Consider the following 22905-nt stretch of genomic DNA (forward strand, 5'->3'; position numbering starts at 1 on the left):
TGCAGCTGTGTGAAAGTGGCCCCTAAAGTCAACAGAAAAACGAAAGCTAGTCTCCTTCTTTTTGTCTGCATATTCAACATCCAGACACATTCAAAATAAAAGCTGTTTGCTACATACACTGCCTGGCCAGAAAAAAAAAAAATCGCCATTTGGATTTAAGGCAGTGTTATGATCTGGAGTTGCTTCAATTGGTCAGTTCTAGGCTCAGCAACGTTATGCGGCAATAAAATGAAGTCAGTTGACTACCTGAATGTACTGAATGACCAGGTTATCCCATCAATGGATTTTTTCTTCCCTGACGGCATGGGCATTTTCCAGGATGACAATGCCAAGATTCATCTGTCTCAAATTGTGAAAGAGTGGTTCAGGGAGCATGAGGAATCATTTTCACACATTAATTGGCCACCACAGATTCCTGACCTTAACCCCATTGAAAGTCTTTGGGATGTGCTGGAGAAGACTTTACGGAGTGGTTCAACTCTCCCATCGTCAATACAAGATCTTGGTCAAAAACACGCTTTGTTGATGCAGTTGCGCCACCTGAAGGAATTACTTAATTGACAAATAACTGGTTGCAATAAACTGCAAGTTTCTCCACCTAAGTAGTCCCTCCACAAAAATCATGATTCAGACAACTTTACAGGTCAAATAAAGACATTTCTATGGAATAATTCATGTGCTTTATCAAAATTCAGAGCAAACATATTTCGGCCTTTAAACCCTCCGAAAACTGGTACCATTTACTTCCACTGTAGCTGTCTTACTCTAACCCTGATTTTTGCATTAAAAAGATTATGAGGGACGACTGAAATATATATATATATGCAAAACACTATGCAAAAAAATCTGCTTGATCTCATGAGTATTATGTATCCATGACAACATTTGCAAAACCAGGTTATGTGCTTCATTTCACGTTTCAATTTCCCAATGAATGTCCAGCGAGGGGCACCAAAAGCGAGTGAAAGAGTGTCATAAACAGACAAGGTTTTAAAGGTGAATTTTAGATGGAGGTTTTAATGAGTAAAGCATACATCCTAAACCTAAAACTTTAACCTAAATCTAACCAATAGTTTTTTAAAAGCAAATGACTCAAGATGGCGCCGAGTATGGCTGCTGCGTTGCGAGCTCCGACACAACATAGTAGTGTTTTGTTTGTTTTGTTCACAATTCTTATTTTTTTTGTCTTGGATGTTGTCTGCCTTATTGTCTACGACAGACAAACACTTTTGGACATTGATTCAGCAATCTCACACCGTAAACTGGACTTCACATTCCTCAATGCCGACCCGCTGTTTACAAACACGCAAGCGGAGCCCTTTGTCTGGGCAGCACGGCCGCGGAAATGCAGGAGGAAAAGTGGAAACAGAGCCGGCGTTCTCATCAGAGTAAGACACCGTGCAAATCGACCCCTGCTACCCACTATTCTACTGGCAAATGTTCAGTCTCTGGATAACAAGCTCTGCGAGCTGAAAGCGTGGATCTCTTTCCAACGAGAGACGAGGAACTGCTGCATTATCTTCCTTACGGAAACTTGGATGTCTGCGGAGATTCCAGACTCAGCCATTGAACCCGCGGGGTTCTCCGTGCACCGAGCGGACAGAGCGAAAGACCTCTCAGGTAAAAGCAGAGGAGGTGGTGTATGTTTTATGATCAACAAATCCTGGTGTGATCAGAGGAACATACATTCTATCAAGGCTTTCTGCTCTCCTGATCTGGAATTTCTCATGCTTCTGTGTCCACCATTCTGGCTACCGAGGGAATTCACAGTGGTCATTATCACAGCTGTGTACATTCCCCCACAAGCCGACACAGACCGGGAACTCAAGGAACTGTATGGGATTATAAGTGAGCAAGAAACCACGCACCCTGAGGCTGCGTTCATTGTGACCGGGGACTTTAATAAAGCCAGTTTATAATCAGTCGCACCAAAATATCACCAGCACATTAGTTTCAACACACGAGGGGACCGGGTTTTGGACCATTGCTACTCTCCGTTCCGGGATGGCTACAAATCCCTCCCCCGTCCACCATTTGGCAGATAGGACCACTCTTCCATTCTGCTTCTGCCCGCTTACAGGCAGAAATTGAAACAGGAAGCACCCACCCTCAGAACGATCCAGTGCTGGTTGGACCAATCAGACTCTATGCTACAAGACTGTTTTGATCACATGGACTGGGAGATGTTCCGGTCTGCCTCTGATGACGACATCGAGCTTTACGCTGATAGCGTAATGTGTTTCATCAGAACGTGAGTAGAGGATGTGGTTCCGACCAGAACAATACGGATCTATCCGAATCAGAAACAATGGATTAATAGCGATGTTCGCGCAGCACTTAATGTGCAGACCTCCGCTTTTAATTCCGGGAACGCGGAGGAGCATAAACAAGCCAGTTATGCCCACTGAAAAACTATCAGAACCGCAAAACGCCAGTACAGGAGCAAGATTGAAGGACAGTTTAACACCACCAACTCTGGAAGCATGTGGCAGGGAATTAACATCATCACGGACTTTAAAGGGAATAAAAACTCCGCTATGAACACCGCTGCCTCTCTACCGGATGAGCTAAATACTTTTTATGCTCGTTTCGAGGGAAATAACACCGCCCTCATGGAGAGAGCTCTCGCGGCTGAAGCTACAGAGGTTAGTTCACTCTCCATCTCTGTAGCGGATGTAACCCGATCCTTCCGACGGGTGAATATCCGCAAAGCCTGGGGGCCAAGACGGCATTCCGGGCCGCGTCATCAGAGCGTGCGTGAACCAGCTGGCTGGTGTTTTTACGGACATTTTCAACCTTTCCCTCTCTTTGTCTGTAGTCCCCACATGCTTTAAAACATCCACCATTGTGCCTGTTCCAAAACAATCAAAAATAACTTGCTTAAATGACTGGCGTCCTGTTGCTCTGTCCCCCATCATCAGCAAATGCTTTGAGAGACTAATCAAAGATTAAATCTCTGTATTGCCTCTCTCTCTTGACCCGCTGCTGTTTGCTTACCGCAACAACCGCTCCACTGATGATGCCATTGCATCTACAATACACACTGCTCTCTCCCACCTGGAAAAAAGGAACACTTATGTGAGAATGCTGTTTGTAGACTACAGCTCAGTATTCAACACCATAGTGCCCTCCAAGCTAGATGAGAAACTCCGGGCTCTGGGCTTAAACAGCTCGCTGTGCAGCTGGATCCTGGACTTCCTGTCAAGCAGACGCCAGGTGGTTAGAATAGGCAGCAACATCTCCTCCTCACTGACCCTCAACACTGGAGCCCCAAAGGGCTGTGTTCTCAGCCCACTCCTGTATTCCCTGTACACACATGACTGTGTGGCAACACATAGCTCCAATGCCATCATTAAGTTTGCTGATGACACGACGGTGGTAGGTCTGATCACTGACAATGATGAAACAGCCTACAGAGAGGAGGTGCACACTCTGACACACTGGTGTCAGGAGCACAACCTCTCCCTCAACGTCAGTAAGAAGGAGCTTGTGGTGGACTTCAGAAGAAAAGACAGAGAACACAGTCCCATCACCATCAATGGAGCACCAGTGGAAAGAGTCAGCAGCTTCAAGTTCCTGGGTGTCCACATCACTGAGGAACTCACATGGTCCATCCACATTGAAGTCGTTGTGAAGAAGGCTCATCAGCGCCTCTTCTCCCTGAGATGGCTGAGGAAGTTTGGAATGAACCGCCACATCCTCACACGGTTCTACACCTGCACTGTGGAGAGCATCCTGACTGGCTGCATCTCCGCCTGGTATGGCAATAGCACCGCCCACCACCGCAAAGCACTGCAAACGGTGGTGCGAACTGCCAGACACATCATCGGAGGTGAGCTTCCCTCCCTCCAGGAAATATATATACAAGGCGGTGTGTGAAAAAAGCTCGGAGGATCATCAGAGACTCCAGCCACCCGAACCATGGGCTGTTCTCACTACTACCATCAGGCAGGCGGTATCGCAGCATCAGGACCCGCAGCAGCCGACTCCATGATAGCTTCTTCCCCCAAGCAATCAGACTTTTGAACTCTTGATCTCCCACGATCAAATACATCAGCACTGCACTTTATTACCCTTACTCTTATATCTCACACCGGACTGTCATAAATTATATTATTATTATATTATATTCTTTCTTAACAACTGACTATCAACCGACAGCCTGAATGTTAATACATTACAATACATTCTATATATATATATATATATATATATATATATATATATATATATATATATACTTTATATATATTTTTTATTTTTTTATTGAATAATGTGTATCTATATAGTGCGTATTGTATACTGCACAGTGTATGTTATTATTTGTATATTGTTGAGTGTAATTATGTGTATAACAGATGTTTAATTGTGCTGTGTTAATTTGATGTTATTGTAAATTGGTATATGTCTCATCACTGTCACGACTGCTATGTTGATCGGAACTGCACCCAAGAATTTCACACACCATTGCACTTGTGTATATGGCTGTGTGACAATAAAGTGATTTTTGATTTTTTTTTTTTAGGTGAAAAAAAAAAAAAAAAAAAAAAAAAACAGATATCCTTACCCTAAACCAACACCTAAACCTAACCGTAAAAAGCAAACGCGGGTAAAACACAGGTTTTACATGCAAATATGCACGCTTGTTGAAAGATAACAAGTTTGTCCTACAAATATCATTTTAGATGTGAAATGTTCATTTTACAGTCAAATTCTTATGATTTTCTCCTAGCATCGATCCTCTGCTCTTGTCTTTGGCGGTTGGTGTGGATAACCTTGAGACTGTCTCACTGGGAGTAAATTAAGCCTGGGGATTAGAAGCGCTCTCCACTGGAGGAGTTGCAGCTCAGATCAATACCCTGATTTGAAAGAATTCTGAGAGCTGATGAACCTGATAAAGAAAGTGCACTGAACTAATTCACGGGTTTAGGAAATAGTGAAAGACAGATGGATAAACAGACACTTGCTGATAAACACACAGGATTTATGATGATCACGTGTGCTGTGCAGAAGACATTCCCATGTGCCAGTGCAATTACACATCCTTACACATGTGTTCGAGAAGACACACACACACACCTTGCTGTGGACATCTGAAATGTATACCATGTTTTTTTTGTTTTTTTTACACCAGTTTGTGTTGATGTTTCTGCATAAATTAACCTGGTGGTGGGTTTCCCCTTGATTTTGGGGTGGGGTGCGGGTGTGGTCCCCTCTTGATCGTTTTAGAAATGGCCCCTATGCGTTGCATACATTGCATATATATTTTTTTCAGGTTGAGGTAAGGGTAGGGTTAGGGGTTATGGTTAGGGTTTAGGGTAAGAATTGGGGTTAGGGTTAGGTTGGTGTTATAGATAATGTTAACAGTGTAAGTACAGATGTAATGACTTTTAAGGTACAATGCAACAACACATATGTACATAATAAGTACATTGTATCAAATGCTTAAGTACATAGTAGTTAAAGACACCTAATGTAAAGTGGGTCCTGATTTTAAATATGAAAAATATTGTATTTAGAGGGAACATTTAACAGATCCAATCATGGTAGATCAGTCAGATTAACAACAAAAAAATAAGTTTTATCACAATTAATTTTTAATCTTTTGACAGCCCTAGTCTATATATCGTCGCTGTCTGATGAAAAGCAGGTATCTCTGAAAAAAATTTTTTTCAAGAGCATGGAAATAATTTTTTTTCCATAAACAGCCTTACAAAATGAATTGAAAACATAATTACTCACCTTTAGCACCATAAATAGAATTCTATCATTACACATCTGTTAGTGAACTGTTCGATATTTTAATGGACTTACAAGTCGACTACCCAAAAAATAGAGAAGGGCTAGCCCATTCGTGGCCTCTTATCCCCCTTTTTTCACTCCCCAAAAAAAGGGGGATTAACCGACTGGGCTGACCAAGTCTAGTCGGGGGGGGGGGGAAACCGCAGAGACCACACCCCGCCCGGGGGGGGGGGGTATTTAAGTGGAAATACGTCACATGGTCTTGTCGAGCTATGTCAGAAGTATGCCATGTGGAGAAGTCCCATGGTAGGTCCTACCCTACAGGGGAGGAGTTACTACAAGCATGGAGACTGCCCAAGGAAGATGCAGTTTGCCAACAGGGAAACGAATTAGCGGAAGATATACGTTGCATGGGGTTACCTACGGGGAACCGCTACATGCGGAGCACCTACCCCAGTACAGGGATTTAGTTAGCACGTGTACTGGGCCGGCAGCGAGTCTCTCTGAAAACTCGTCTGCCACAGGGCTCGGAGGAAATCAACCAGGGAACACAGTTTGTGAACACTACTGGGAGTTAACGGCGCACGTCTTCAGCTCAGGGGAGGTGAAAGGCGCTATGCACAAGCGATACACCCGGCTGGCTGTCCCAGACTTACCTGCTAGTGCGTGCCACTACACGGGACGAAACCGGTTCCACCCGGAGGTTGTAGAACCTCTCAAAGGTGTTGGGTGTTGCCCAGCCCACTGCTCTGCAAATGTCTGTTAGAGAGGTGCCCCTGGTCAAGGCCCAGGAGGCCATTACACCCCTGGTAGAATGGGCACGTAGCCCTACCGGGGGCGGCACGTACTAGGCATGGTATGCCATAGTTATGGCGTCAATGAGCCAGTGGGCAATCCTCTGCTTGTAGACAGCGCTTCCTTTCCACTGTCCACCAAAGCAGACAAAGAGCTGCTCAGAGACTCTAAAGCTCTGCGTGCGATCCAAATAGATGCGTAAAGCGCGCACCGGACACAGCAACATCAGGGCTGGGTCTGCCTCCTCCTGGGGCAGCTCTTGCAGATTCACCACCTGGTCCCTAAAAAGGGTCGTGGGAACCTTGGACAAATAGCCCGGGCAAATAGCGGCTACATACACCTTCAAGGTGGAAGGGGACAGCCGCCCTTCCAACCTCTCCTGCAGGAAGGAAAGCACCGATGCATCGACTGCGCTGCTCTGGGGGTCTTCCCATCTGGAAGAACACCACTTAGCAAACAGACGCCACTTAAAGGCATACAGGCGCCTCGTAGAGGGGGCTCTAGCCTGAGTGATCATGTCTACCGCTAGGTCTTCCGCGCCCCGTCCAGGGGCCAGACATGGGAGATTCCAGAGGTCTGGTCACGGGTGCCAGATGGTGCCCCATCCCTGAGAAAGAAGGTCCTTCCTCAGGGGAATTCGCCAGGGGGGGCTGTCGCGAGAAGCGTGAGGTCCAAGAACCACGTCTGGGTGGGCCAGTAGGGTGCTACCAGGATGACCTGCTCCTCATCCTCCCTGACCTTGCACAGGGTCTGTGCAAGTAGGCTCACTGGGGGAAATGCATATTTGCGTAGTCCAGGGGGCCAGCTGTGTGCCAGCGCATCTATACCGAGAGGTGCCTCGGTCAGGCGTCCCAGTGCGGGCAGTGGGAGGATTCTTGGGAGGTGAACACATCTACCTGTGCCGGATAGCCTCTGTCTGCTGCTTCACTGTCGAGAACTGCTGGGCAAAGTCCTCGATGGTGTCGCCGAATAGGCCAACCTGGGGATAGGTGCAGCAAGGAAACGTGCCTTGTCGGTCTCACCCATCTCAACCAGGTTGAGCCAAAGGTGGCACTCCTGGACCACTAAGGTGGAAATCGCCCGCCCGAGAGACCTTCGTCAACCGGAGAGCGAGGTCGGTCAGCGAGCGCAGCTCTTGCATCAAATCTGGGGCTGAACTACCCTCGTGCAGTTCTTTTAGCGCCTTGGCTTGGTGGACCTGCAGGAGAGCCATGGTGTGCAGGGCGGAGGCGGCTTGTCCAGCGGCACTGTAGGCTTTGGCCGTCAGGGACGACGTGAACCTACAGGCCTTGGACGCGTGCTTTGGGCGTCCGCGCCAGGGGCGGCGCTCTGCGGGCATAGGTGCACCGTGAGCGCCTTATCCACCGGTGGAATCCCCGAATAGCCCCTGGCTGCCCCGCCATCGATGGTAGTGAGGGCGGGGGAGCTGAAAGATCGGGACCGGGCAGTAAAAGGTGCCTCCCACAATTTTGTCAGTTCCTCGTGCACTTCCGGGAAGAAAGGGACTAGAGCGGGGGTGGCTGCTTTGAGCGGCGCCGTGAGCCCAGGAACCAATCATCGAGCCGCGAGGGTTCAGGGGAGAGTGGAGGGTTCCACCCTAGCCCGACGCTCGTGGCTGCCCAGGAAAGCATGTCCATCATTTCCGCATCAGCCTGTGACTGGGCAACCGTCCCCGAGGGGGGAACCCAGCTGAGGCTTCTGCTTCTGACTGGACGAGCCTGCTCTCCGATGCTGTGCTCGAGAGCTCATCAGCTTCACGGTCTCTGAACAAGAGGTCGAACTCGCCGTGAGACGAGCTGGCAGACTCATCCGGAAGCCTGATCGGGGCAGACGAGCGTGCTGGGGAATGGGAGGTCCATGTGGGGACGAAAGCAAGCCACGACCGCAACGTTGCCATGGTCATGTTCTCACAGTGAGTACATGATCCATCCACGAACACTGTCTCCGCGTGGGTCGTGCCCAGACACGAAAGACAGCGATCGTAACAGTTTGAGAGGTAACAACCGCAACAAGGAATAACACACAAACGGAAAGTCATCTTTAAAAATATGTGTCTTTAAAAAGATATTCCGTGTGTGCCGCTCTTTTAGAGGAATATACTCTTTTAGAAAAATATACTCTCTTTTTTCTGCTGAAGCGCCCAGGGGCATTCTCTGCAGTGCACCAGTGCAGAAGAGGGAGAAGCCGCTGAAATGCGCCGTCAGATCCAGCAGAGATGAATGAACAGTCAGCTCAGTAAACATTGACCGTTCGGCTCCGAAGAGAAAATCTGAATGAGTGGTTGCATACCAGCTCCTTTTATACCCGTATGTCCAGGGGAGTGGTATGCAAATACCACTCGCCAATTTTCATTGGCCTTTTATCAAAGACCAGATGTGTCTCGGGCTCCCAAGAGTGACCCCTAGTGTCACTACATCGACACAACTTCAAGTGAGTGACAGATAGGGAAACGTGTTTTTCATCGGACAGCAACGATATATTCATAGAATACAGTGTATTTCTGTCGTAATTTCGTCATTTTCATACAGCATCGCAAGGCAGATCAGTTAAACTGTTGATTCTTCATTTGAACAGAACACTGACTAAAGACCTGTGAGTTTGTTTTTTTGTGTTGTTTACAATAGTTTAATATGCTTCTTAGAAACAAGTGTAAAATTACCGTAATAGTCTCTCAAGCACCATTAATAATTGTTTTCAAACAGGTTTCCCAATTACCCCACCCATCTACCTGTTTGCCCCACCCCAAACTCAAACCATTGGACAAAAAATAAGTTGACACGTCAGAATACTTATGGCCATTCACAGAACAAGGTTTTGATAGAGTCACAGTGTTTACACTCTAAAGGAAATTTATACTAAACTGGGAAAAGAAAAATCATTTTAACACGGAATTTTTTTTTTTTTTTTACAAACTTCAACTTTACTTTTAATTTCAGAACATGCTTACTGGTTAAAATAGAGCAAGGGGGTTTGCATCTATCGGCATACATATTAAATACATAAAAGTACCTATACAATACATACAGTTGATTCAGAGAGAGAGAGAAAGAGATGCTGTGTTTGACATGAAATAAAAAAAATAACCATTGGAACATCAGAGCACATCAGTGAGATTCGATACAGGTCTGACGGATTGAGGGGATTAATGCAGCGAGCGGATGTGGTAAGCAGTTCTTCACAGAGGCAGTGTGTACACTCTGTAATGCCTGTGGAATCACTTAAATCGGAGAGGAGAAATTATATTGAGGGGCTTTAAAGGCCCAGATCGGGCAGATCTTAAATCTAATACCTCAGGGTGGAGACTTTCCTACAAGGTGACTTTTTTGTTAGAGCAAGATGTTATAAAGTTGAAAGAGAAGTAATTTCATGACATTCTCAATGAAAGGAAGTGTCTCCCTCAAAATGTGGTTGTGAGTCCTGAAAATTGAAGGGTGTCAGTTCAGTTATAGAGTGCTTTTACTCTCATTTAGAACCAAACTGTGTGTGAATGTAACCATACAGTATAAAGCACTCACAAACTTGACTGACAACCATATTCTTCAGCTGTGTGAATAAGGTTTGACCAAAATCTGATTCAAAATTGTTGCCTTCAATGCACAATTTGTGGTAACGTTGCAGCTTGCCATTGAAAGGTTGGGCTAAAGGGACAAATTGAGGACACAGACTCCAAAAAAGCCCAAGGTAGAGCTATTTCAGTGTGTTTTAGCTGGCCCCTGCGGGAGAACCCATTTTTGTGGGAGGTGGAAACCATTTATATGTCATCTGTGGGAGGTTGACATGGAATTGTTGTATCGGACACAGAAAGGTTTTCTAAAGCATTACACTGTCCTTCCTGAATGGAGGGATGCTTCCTCTGGCACTGCCACAATGACACAGAAAAAAAAAAAAAAAGCAGGATTATCCTTTTCATGACTCTAATCCTGAAAAAAATATAATTTTTATTATTAGATTATTGGTTAACTTTAATTAAATCAAAATTAAAATGTATTTTATAAAATACATACGTATGAAAATGTATTTGATAAAATATTAAAATATCCCAAAACATTATAATAAATAAAAAATGTTTTTATAATATTTTTATTATTACCTACTAAAAATTATACATTATATATTTTTTTATTATGTAAAATTATAAAGAAACATATAATACCAACAACAAACTGTGCCGACTCTTTTACATTAAATGTTTAAAACAGATCTGTTAGTCATTGTTCTGTGCAGGTACTGTATAACTTGCAGCACATTTTTCATTTATTGCCAGAACAATATCTTCCCATAATTTCCTTTCACTGTGCTAAATGATTAAAGGAAAAAAGCCTAAAATAATAAATAAACTTCTATAATTAAAATAAAATAATAATAATAATAATAATAATAATAATATATATATATATATATATATATATATATATATATATATATATATATATATATATATATAATTATTATTATTATTATTATTATACTATTGGTTGATGAAAACAATTTACTTTATAAATAATAAAAGTTACATTATTTTAATAATTTAAATTATTTACTTAATTTAATTATTATAAAATAAATAAATTGAATTAAAATTAAATGTAATTTAAAATACATTTTAATTATATAAAAATACATCTAAGAATGTATGATTACTATATTATTGGTTAATAGTATAATAAATTACTTTAAAATATAATAAATATAATATAAGGGTCTGACGGATTGATGGGATTGATACAGTATATACTTTTTCAAGGTGTACAATTGGTCCTAGGTACACCAAATATTGATTTAGCTTTTTTATGTTTACTGGACTTTGTATGACATTAACTGATAAATGAAAACTATTTATGGCATTATTTTTGAAGATATCCTATATACAGTTGTGCTCAAAGGTTTGCATACCCTTGGAGAATTGGTAATATATGTACCATTTTTAAAGAAAACATGAGTGAGCAGGCAAAACACATTTCTTTTATTTCTTATGGGATTCATATTCAACTGTAGGTTATAACAGAATGGCACAATCATAAAACAAAACATGGCAACAAAGAAAAAAAATGAAATGACCCCTGTTCAAAAGTCTGCATACCCTTAGTTCTTAATACTGTGTATTGCCCCCTTTAGCATCAATGACAGCGTGCAGTCTTTTGTAATAGTTGTCTATGAGGCCCCAAATTCTTGCAGGTGGTATAGCTGCCCATTCGTCTTGGCAAAATGCCTCCAGGTCATGCAAAGTCTTTGGTCGTCTTGCATGAACCGCACGTTTGAGATCTCCCCAGAGTGGCTCGATGATATTAAGGTCAGGAGACTGTGATGGCCACTCCAGAACCTTCACCTTTTTCTGATGTAACCACTGGAGGGTCAACTTGGCCTTGTGCTTAGGGTCATTGTCATGCTGGAAAGTCCAAGAGTGTCCCATGCGCAGCTTTCGTGCAGAAGAATGCAAATTGTCTGTCAGTATTTTCTGATAACATGCTACATTCATCTTGCCATCAATTTTCACAAGATTCCCTGTGCCTTTAGAGCTCACACACCCCCAAAACATCAGTGAGCCACCACCATGCTTCACAGTGGGGATAGTATTGTTTTCACTATAGGCCTTGTTGACCCCTCTCCAAACATAGTGCTTATGGTTGTGACCATAAAGCTCTATTTTGGTCTCGTCACTCCAAATTACAGTGTGCCAGAAGCTGTGATGCATGTCAAGGTGTTGTCGGGCATATTGTAACCGGGCTTTTTTGTGGCATTGGCGCAGTAAAGGCTTCTTTCTGGCAACTCGACCATGCAGCTCATTTTTGTTCAAGTATTGTCGTATTGTGCTCCTTGAAACAACCACACTGTTTTTTTCTAGAGCAGCCTGTATTTCTCCTGAGGTTACCTGTGGGTTTTTCTTTGTATCCTGAACAATTCTTCTGGCAGTTGTGGCTGAAATCTTTCTTGGTCTACCTGACCTTGGCTTGGTATCAAGAGATCCCCGAATTTTCCACTTCTTAATAAGTGATTGAACAGTACTGACTGGTATTTTCAAGGCTTTGGATATCTTTTTATATCCTTTTCCATCTTTATAAAGTTCCATTACCTTGTTACACAGGTCTTTTGACAGTTCTTTTCTGCTCCCCATGGCTCAGTATCTAGCCTGCTCAGTGCATCCACGTGAGAGCTAACAAACTCATTAACTATTTATACACAGACACTAATTGCAAATTAAAAAGCCACAGGTGTGAGTAACCTGTGTGTGTCACCTTGTGTGTCTGTAACAAGGCTAAACATTCAAGGGTATGTAAACTTTTGATCAGGGCCGTTTGGGTGATTTCTGTTAACATTATGATTTAAAAAGGAGCCAAACAACTATGTGATAATAAATGGCTTCATATGATCACTATCCTTAAATAAAAGATCAATGCCAAAATTTCACAATTTCTGTCAGGGTATGCAAACTTTTTAGCACAACTCTCTCTCTCTCTCTCTTTATATATATTTGGGTAAAAGCGTCTGCCAAATTCATTATGAAATTAAATGGCAAATTTAGCATTATGAAATTAAATGTAAATATAACTCAAGATCAAATCAGAGAGAAATGGAAATTATTTTCTTAAAAAAAAATCATTTCATCATACATCTTATTAAGAACTCCAAAATTACTTTTCTTCACAGGGAGAGCCAATCATTGGTCAGCTCTCATTGGGGCGTCCCATTCAAAGAACTATGTGTTATGGGAGTACGGAGGTTATGCCAGTGAAGGGGTCAAACAGGTCGCTGAACTGGGCTCACCGGTCAAGATGGAGGAGGAGATTCGTCAGAAGGTAGGGAAGAAGAGTTTCTGCCTGATAATTGTGCTGTTTGTTTATTCAGTCACAAAATGCTAGAAATTATTTCATATGCAAACTAATCCAAAGTTCAGTCATTACAACTCTTGTAAAATATTTATAAGGTGTTATAATGGATATGACAAGTTGGTAGGTTTGGTCTTGGCTGAGTAGATCTGCTTATGCTGCTGCTACGATCCTCTTAAAGCAGCTTTAGACAAGTAGTGCTGGGGAGGAGGAGGTTTTCAGAGAAAATAAACTTGCAGTGCACTGCAGTGAAATTTGCTTATCTGCAAACAACTGAGGCAATTTAAATGTTGAACAAAAAGAGTCTTCGCAAGTTGAAACTGATTACGTGTCAAATTACCTAACAGCTTGGGCCAAGTAGTGTTTCATGGCTGAACCTATAATAATTTAATCAAGTTTACACCACGCATACTACTTGAAAAAGATTTTACAGTGAAGAAATCTTCATTAAAGCTCATTTATCATGTTTAAAATTGGTCTAAAGCCGATATTGAAATCCATCCCTCATGTTATCTGCGTTTGGGGTATATTTTGCCTATGTTTTAGGGAGTGTCCCTGGGATCGAAACAGCAATATCTTCTTTGTTATAGTGTTGTTTATCTAGAAAGTATCATGGGATCAGTGTTCAGTAGTGGATGTAACTTGTTTGAAGTTTTGTTGGGAAAGCTTATTCAATCTAGATTTATTGTATTTACACAGTTTGTTCAATAGGAACATGTATTCCTAAATAAATCTGCAGCTTCAAACACAATAATGTTAATGATAATTCACCTGAGTTGAAGCAGGGTGGGCTTATCCCACTTGTCCTTGAAGAACTTTGATAAGAATTATAATAGGAATTAAAAGCTGTGGCAGTGTGATGATAAAATAGAGCTGAAATGGATCAGGTAGATCATTACATTAGCTCTCCACTGGAGCATCATAATTACGTGCTGCCGGAGGGATGGGCCAGTATTTTGAGGGGCATTTAGAAAAGCCTGGAGACCTCTGCATTTGCTGAGTGCTCTGTCTATTCTCTGAGCTCAGCCAAGCATGCGGATGCTCTTGGAGATCTGTGAAAGGCTCACATGTGTGCTTCTTGGTGCATACATTGCATTTCCATTTGCAGAAAATTGACATGGAAAAGATAAGAGGATGAGAGTGATGATTGAACTTAGTTCTGTTTGAATAATTATATCTTGCAGTTTTCATCTCTCTTCTAATAGTGAACGTATAACTGTATGATATATATGGAGACCAGATGGCTCCAGTGGTGATCAGACAGAGGGGAATGGACTTCCTTTGATGGTTTACCATGACTTTGCCAAATGTGACATATTGCTGGAACAACAATATGTCACAATCAACCTGTTCTCACAGAATCACGTTATTATACTGTGGCATTCCTAAATAGAGGGTAACTTGAATCAAAATTAATTTAAATCTGACTACACCACCCTGGGGGAGAGCCAGGGAAATACTCCTAATAAGGACACACAGGTAAGTCTTACCAGCTGAAGGCAAAGAAATGAGAAAGTGAGACCTGAGTATCAATACAAAAAATATATTTTATTATAACACTTTAACATCATTAAAAACTTGATATCATATAAATCTAGATTCTCTCTCCCATGAAGCACAATAAGACATTTTAAAACTACCAATTCTCCTGGGCCAGGCTTCGCGGGAACAAGGCAGGCCAGCCGCCACTCGGGAGGTCATCCAAACCCACCTTAATTCACACCAAAGTGTCAAACACCACACACACCATAAGGAAGTTGTGTCGGCACACTGTGAAGCACACCACCGAGTGAAGGCAGCTAGCCTCCCCCATTCCCCACCGAGACCACACTGGCTCCTGGAGAAAGAAGAGACACAAATTAACCCAAGGTTACACAAAGACACTAAACGTTAATCAAAACAGAAAACAAAATAAATTTTACAAACACAATGATGGAGTGGCTATTGCACTCAGGCCCACTGACACCACCACCTACAGCAGAGGCAGTTATACAGCACCTGAGTAATGCCAGAATGAATACTGGCAGTAAAGGAAATGAAAATCATAAACACTATACAATAGAACAATATGACACAGCAACAACATACACCACATCAATAATAAAGAGACAGTGCAGGAAAACTGACCTGAAACAGGTTCGAGGCTGAGAAATGCACTAATTTAGCAAACAGTCTCACTACGTATAGTCACAAAACAAATAGTAATAGAATAAACCTGAAATAAATAAAAAACAAATCAACAGAAATAGTAAACATAAATTGACACTATAACAACGAAAACAAAAAGAAAAGACACGGCGCAATGAAATCATAAACAAAACAAAGTGAAGCTGATATGCAGACAGCGAACACGAGGCTCATAAACAGACAGCCCAAGCGAGCCGCAAAGCAAAACAGCAGCAACAAATGCCCGTAAGCAAAACAGCAGCGGTGTCCCATGTAGCATTTTCGGCTAGGGATGTGTCTTAAAGATTGGGATGTTCAACTCCCCACACTTACCTTTACAAAAAGACCCGAGACTTAAACTACATCTACTGAGCCCCAATGTGCAAAAGGGAGAGGCGTACTTACAATTGGGTTGAACAAACACCAGACGCAAAGTTGTATGGTTACCCACAACCGGTACCGTTGCTCAGTATTCCAGCCATCATTCAACCACCTACTAATGTTGCTGTTACTGCAAACATAATACAATAAATACCCCCACAACATGTGACCTTGAAGTGTAAGATAAATATAAAACATATCTGAAAGCGACCTCCACCACCAACTCGCCACAATGCACACACCACCCGCTCCACTCTAATCAAACTGTACATAAGCATATTAGCCTTGAGAGGTTTACATCATTACACCATGAGCAAAGCCTCAACGTACCTGAATGGAAACGGGAACGGAAATGCCAGTGAGCGAGTAACCCAGAAACACCAGGACATGTATACACCCATCAAAATAAGGGTCCTTAAATAGTATGGTAGCTCCCACCTTTAAGTTTCCTGGTGAAATAAACACTAGAAGCGACAACAATGATTTTTATTCACTTTTCAACAAATCACAAGTAAAAATTACAGATTTTCAGCTCAGAAACACTTACTTTTCACCCTGTTCCTCAATGCTATTTTATGACATCTGAACACTTTTACTATAGCATGTGACTTGTAAAGCAACACATTTTAAAGTTTGCATTGCATAAACAACTACATATGCAAGTTTGTTCAAATTGTGCAGTAGCTCAACTGATAGAGCGTTGCACTTGCAATGCAAAAGACCAGGGTACAAGTCCTGAAGAGCATGTGTGCTGACTGGTGAGCCAAAAGTTTCATAAAAGCACCACAAAATGACGTGTTTTCTTCAGCAATTGCATTTTTTATCTGATGTTTGCTTTTTTGACATTATCGGTTAGGTTTAGGTTCAAGGTTAAAGAGGTAAAGAGGTAGGTTTTGTTGATATAAAACTCAATAGAGCATTAAAAATCTCACGTCTGGAAAACAAACAACTGCTTTTTTAATCCCACTTTTAACAACACAGTGGACATTTCACCTTGGAACTGCCACAATACATGTAATGAACCACCTAATATAATTTCGCAAAAATGTCACCAAAGGTTTTCAGGTTTCACTGAATTAAAAATCTACTGTTACCACAGACACGTTCAACATGTCCCCACCAACTTTCAGAAAATCAGAAATGTCCCAACCAACATTTGGGCAATTTTACCAACAGAAAATATTGTAATTTTATACTATGATTTTATTTTTAAATGTAATACCTATTAAAGTTTCTCAGTGTCATTATGTGTAAATTATTGTCTGACCTCTTCTGAAGCAGCATATAAATGGTGTTGTCAAGTGACACCTGTTACTTTTCTCAGCGCTGTTCAGGATGCACCAATCACTGTTGTTTGTGATTACTGCATAAATATTTTTTTCAAACTCATTTCCTGGAGGTTACATGGGTGGATTACAATCCTCAAAATTAATAGACTGAAACAGTTTTTTTTTGTGTGTACAGATCTTTTCTATGTCAGTCAAAAAAAAAAAAAAATAGAAAAAAAAAACTTTGAGATTTGCATGCAGACCAATTAATCGAGAATCCTGCTTTTACGGCTCTCTTGAGGAAGACACCTTTGAAATTGAAAGACTGAGCCAGGTACGAGGTGGATTAGAGGTGCAAGATGTTAAGATGCTTGTAAAACTGTGCAGAGAACTGATTGTCATCCCAAAATAAGAATATTAGTGCTGGTCAGTAGGGATTTGGTATATATAGTATAAATATTCTCAATATATCCCAAATGAACTTGCGGTTTGATTTTAATGGATCCATTCGTACAGTTAGGTATGTGTGTGTTTCTATTAGATCGGCCTCCAGCTTGTTAGCGGATTCCCATACTGTGTGATGGTCAAATCATGGTCAAACTGTTCTCCCAAGCATGAACAGTTTGCCTTGGCACACTGTACTCTTCAATTGGTTCTATAAACTTTTTTTTTGAAACCTTGTAATTCTACACTTATGGTGAAGTTTCCTAACCTTAAGGTTTACTTTGGAAAATGGCAGTTAAGAGGCTTTAACACTTAATTGTTTTTAAGGGCCCACTTGAGTAAAAAAAATAAATACTTTAGGGAAATCATGTCCATATCACCCTGCAGCTTTCACCTGGTTACCAACTGAAGCTATGCAGGGTTGAGCCTGGTCAGTACCTGGATGGGAGAGCTCCCAGGGAAAACTGAGTTTGCTGCTGGAAAAGGTGTTAGTGAGGCCAGCAGAGGGTGCTCACCCTGCGGTCTATGTGGGTCCTAATGCCCAGTAAAGTAACGGGGACATTATACTGTAAAAAAAATGGCACTGTTCTTCAGATGAGATTTTAAACTGAGGTTCTGACACTCTGTGGTCATTAAAAATCCCAGGACACTTCTTGTAAAGAGTAGAGGTATAACCCTGGTCCCTGGCCAAATTCCCCCCATTAGCCCTTATCAATCATGGCCTCCAAATATTCCATATCCACGAATTGGCTCTATCACTCTTTTCTCTCTTCTCCACTAATAGCTAGAATGTGGTGAACGTTCTGGAGCACTGTGGCTGCTGTCGCATCATCCAGGTGGATGCTGCACACAGGTGGTGGTTGAGGAGAGTCCCCTGTTCGCTATGTAAAGCGCTTTGAGTGTAGTGTCAGAAAAAGTGCTACATACCCTGCTAAAAATTCTAGCATTACTGGTGTGCTGGTGACCATACCAGGCTTTTTAATTAGCTAAACCAGCTTCACCTGAAAGACCATGCTGGTCAACCAACTTCACCAGCTGGGTTTTGCTGGTGAAAAGCATGGCTATACTGGTCCACCAGCTAGACCAGCACCAAACCAGCACTAACCAGCATTAACCAGTTTAGGCCAGCATTCTGGTTAAGCTGGATTGTTCAGCAGGGTAAGTAAAACATTCATAAGTGTTTGTGTAACATTAATTCATTTGTAAGGGATTATGATATTTTACCTAAAAACCCTTAAGTAACACTTAAGGGTTGTTTTCTACAATAACCTTAAGTTTAAGGGAAACTTTAGGGCAGGGGTACTCAATTGGCGGACTCCGGTCCATATCCAGACCAAAGGACAATTAAATCTGGACCGAGCTCTGAAGCTTTGTGCTAGTTATCTGACACCTGGCTAAGTGATTATGTAAGCATACGTGTTTTCACCCACGGAGCGGGAATAAATAGCATTCAGGGCTAGAGAGAAATATTACTCTCCAGAGCGAGAATGAAGCATGTTCAGTGCTACTCACTTTATTTCCGCTACACACGCGTTGCCTCTCTCCCCGCTACAGACACGAGGCGACACATAAAGCCTAATTTACTGTACGTACGAGTTGCAGATGTGGTTATTTTAACAACAGTAGAGGAGACACCACTGCAGATACTGGCATCTTTCGCTTAAACACACTGAAGAAAACAAAAATTAAGTAAAGTGAAACTATCTTCATCTGTCTGATATGTGATTCAGCCGGTTCAGCTAAGCCAGGTTTGTGTCAGGACAAGTTAACGTGCCGACTTAAGACTATAACGTTTTTTCCATCTAAATTTAGCTTCAATAATCAGCATGTTACGAGCCTTTCATAATAAACAGATTTTGTTCTAATTTTGTGAAAATTAAGCAGAGATGTCAACATGGCAAGGAAAGCCTATTTATCCTTAAATTAATCAAACAAATATTTAATGCTTTACTGTTATGTAAATTGTTTGTTTGTTGTTAGTAGATTCTCACTTTAAGGAAAATATAAAAATGGTCCATTCAGGCTTTTACATTTTTATACATTTTCTCTCAGGAGCACCCCTGAACCCACAGTATTTTATCTGTCAAAAGGCCTCCTATGTCCCATACATAGGTATAGATTCTGAATGTCAAAAAATATTTCAACAAAACTGGACTGCTGTCATTCAGCTTCAAAACAAACTGTTGATCTTATCTTTTAATATTCGCATCCAAGTGCCCTTGACTGATGAAGTCTTGATGAAATATTTTTATCTTTTGGTAGAAAAGATCTCTCAGATCCCACTAGCTGTCTCTTGGCCCCCAATGTCCTCATCAGGATTTTTTTTTTCTTTTTTTACAAAGTATTATGGCAAGTTATAAAAACTATATAAAAAAAAGATACATAATTTCCTAGCCATATAACTACTGTCACCATGTAAGGTACATGCTATCTGGACCTTTGCTGGGAAGGAAATGTAGAGACCAGAATTCTTGGAACTTTAATTGAGTACCCCTGCTATAGGGTGATCTAAAGGTAAAATTACACTTAAGGTTCTTTATGCAACAGGGCACTGGCGCTTTCAGAAATAAGCAGACTGCTCACACTGAACTCTGCAGGTTGAAAGGTCTGCTTTCTCGATGCGCTCATTTCCCAAGGGGGGCTTTTTGGCGACACTGTCAAGAACATCACCCATCAGTTCTCAACGGCGAAGAAGCAGATGGAGGCCATTAAACACATCCTGCCATGGCGCGACTCGGCCGCCTACTGGCCTCCGATGTCCTGCACCCTGTCTGCCTCTCGCCAAGGCCATTCTTCTGCGGTGTTGGCCCCGGCTCCCCCACCATCGGAGCCCACGCGCTGGCCTCCGAGAAGAAGATCCTCCCGCAGGAAGGCAACACCACCTGCCCGTCAGCCGGCCGCTAGGAACCCCGGACGGGCTTTGAGGTGGCCCTGGGACAGGCGACCCAGGGACGAGGTTGCTGAATCTGACTGGCCTGACCCAGGTAAGCGTACGGGCTCCACTCCCGCCCCTGGGCCAGCATGAGGTGAGTACCCTCACATCATCACCAGGTGCCTTCTGGGCCCCGGCACCCAGTTTGTCAATAAAAGAGCAGTTTCCTCATTCCCTGGGTCATTCTCCAATGCTCGTGACGGCCAGGCACTGGAAGTCTTTCCGGTCAATGAGTGTTTTCCAAAGGAAAGCCGGCAAACAGGTAAGTACGGTGGTTCTTGGGGCCGCACGCCCACCCCAGCCACCGGCCACCGTTGCGGACTTGTGGGGCAGCACGCCTCCCCCGGACGATCTTCCCCATGTGGCGTCTGCTCTGCCTCACCGCGAACCACCAACCCCGGCCGTGATAAATCCTATCGTCCCCCTGGTGCTGTAAGCGCAGAGGCTGGAAGCCTGGTTAGCACTTTCCAGCCCATCGCATTGGCTCATCAGGACGATCCGGCTTGGCTACACAATCCAGTTCGCCAGATGACTGCCCAGGTTCAGTGGCGTCCTCTCCACCCTGTGCGAGGTGAGGATGCATCTGTCCTTCAGGCGGTGGTCGCCTGGGAGCAATAGAACCCATCCCCTTAGCACAAGGGCTTTTACAGCCCTTTTTTATCGTGCCCAAATGGGGGGGAGGGTTGCGCCCAATCCTGGATCTGCGTGCCTTGAACAGAGCCTTACACAGGTTTCTGTTCAAGATGTTGATGCAGAAGTGCATCCTAATGTCTGTACGACATTGGAATTGGTTCACAGCCATCGACCTGAAGGACGCGTACTTTCACGTATTGATCCTTCCTTGACACAGACCCTTTCTTCGGTTTGCTTTCGAGGGAGGAGCATACCAGTACAAGGTCCTCCCTTTCGGTCTGTCCCTGTCTCCTTGCATCTTTACCAAAGTCACAGAGGCGGCCCTGGCCCCGCTAAGGGAAAAGGGCATTCGCATCCTCTATCTCGACGACTGGCTGATCCTAGCTCACTCGCGAGATCTATAGTGTGTGCACAGGGACCTTGTGCTTCGGCACCCTGAACAACTGGGGCTTCAGGTCAACTGGGAAAAGAGCAAGCTCTCCCCATCTCTTTTCTCAGTATGGAGATGGACTTGGTCACCATGATGGCATGCCTTACAAATGAGCATACAGTCGGTGATGGCCTGCCTGAGAACCTTCAGGCAGAAGGTAGAGTCCCGGTGAAGCAATTTAAGAGGATCCTTGGGCATATGGTATCCTTGCCGGTGGTACTTCCCCTCGGGTTGATGCATATGAGACCGCTCCAGCACTGGCTACAGACTCGAGTCCCGAGGTGGGCATGGCTATCATGCCATGGTGCCGCCAGTCTTTCAGCCCTTGGTCTGATCTGGCATTTCTACGGGCAGGGGTTCCCTTAAAGCAGGTCTCGAGGCATGTTGTGGTCATGACGGGTGCCTTGAATTCGGGCTGGGGCACCATGTGCAATGGGCAGGCAGAATCGGGGCTCTGGACAGGGCCCCACCTGCAATGCCACAACAACTGCCTAGAGTTGCTGGCGGTATCACTGGCCCTGCGGAGGCTTCGGCCATTGATTCAGGGCAAGCATGTGTTGGTCCGGATGGACACCACAGCGACTGTGGTGTAAATAAACTGCTGCACTCTCACACCAGGTAACGCTCTGCGGAGAATGGAGACTCCACCCCCGTGCAGTCCAGCTAATTTGGGAGAGATTCGGGGAGGTGCAGGTGGACCTGTTCACCTCCCGAGAGTCCTCTCACTTCCCCCTTTGGTACTCCCTGTCTGAGGCTCCCCTCATCACGGATGCCTTGGCACACAGCTGGCCTTGGGGACTGTGCAAGTACACCTTTCCCCCAGTGAGCCTCATTGCACAGATGTTGTGCAAAGTCAGGGAGGATGGGCAACAAGTCCTGATGGTTGTGCCATACTGGCCCAACCGGACTTGGTTCTCTGACCTGATGCTCCCAGCAGTAGCGCCTCCCTGGCGCATTCCCCTGAGGCAGGACCTTCTCACTCAGGGGCAGGGCATGCTCCGGCACCCACAGCCAGACCTCTAGAATCTCCACGTCTGGCTCCTGGACGGGCGCAGAGGACCTAGCAGTCCTTCCGCCAGCGGTGGTACATATGATCAGAGCCCCCTCCATGAGGTGGCTGTACGCTCTGAAGTGGCGTCACTTCGCAAATTGATGTTCTTCCTGCGGGGAAGATACACAGAGATGTGCAGTCAGATCTGTGTTCTCCTTCAGGAGGGGCTGGAGAGACGGCTGTCTCCCTCTACTCTGGAGGTGTACGTGGCTGCAATAGTAGAATATCATGATACACTG

At 43.6% G+C, this 22905-nt stretch overlaps 1 protein-coding gene across 1 annotated transcript in view; it reads left to right on the forward strand.

Annotated features, from left to right (window-relative positions):
• Positions 1–22905, forward strand: part of LOC127417022 (spondin-1-like) — a 313995-nt gene that overhangs the window by 100939 nt on the left and 190151 nt on the right. The window contains exon 6 of the mRNA XM_051656706.1: positions 13183–13331. Within this exon, the coding sequence (XP_051512666.1) occupies positions 13183–13331 (149 nt within the window). The remainder of the gene's footprint in view (positions 1–13182; positions 13332–22905) is intronic.

This window comes from Myxocyprinus asiaticus, chromosome 26 (genome assembly GCF_019703515.2).
Source record: "Myxocyprinus asiaticus isolate MX2 ecotype Aquarium Trade chromosome 26, UBuf_Myxa_2, whole genome shotgun sequence".
NCBI lineage: Eukaryota > Metazoa > Chordata > Actinopteri > Cypriniformes > Catostomidae > Myxocyprinus > Myxocyprinus asiaticus.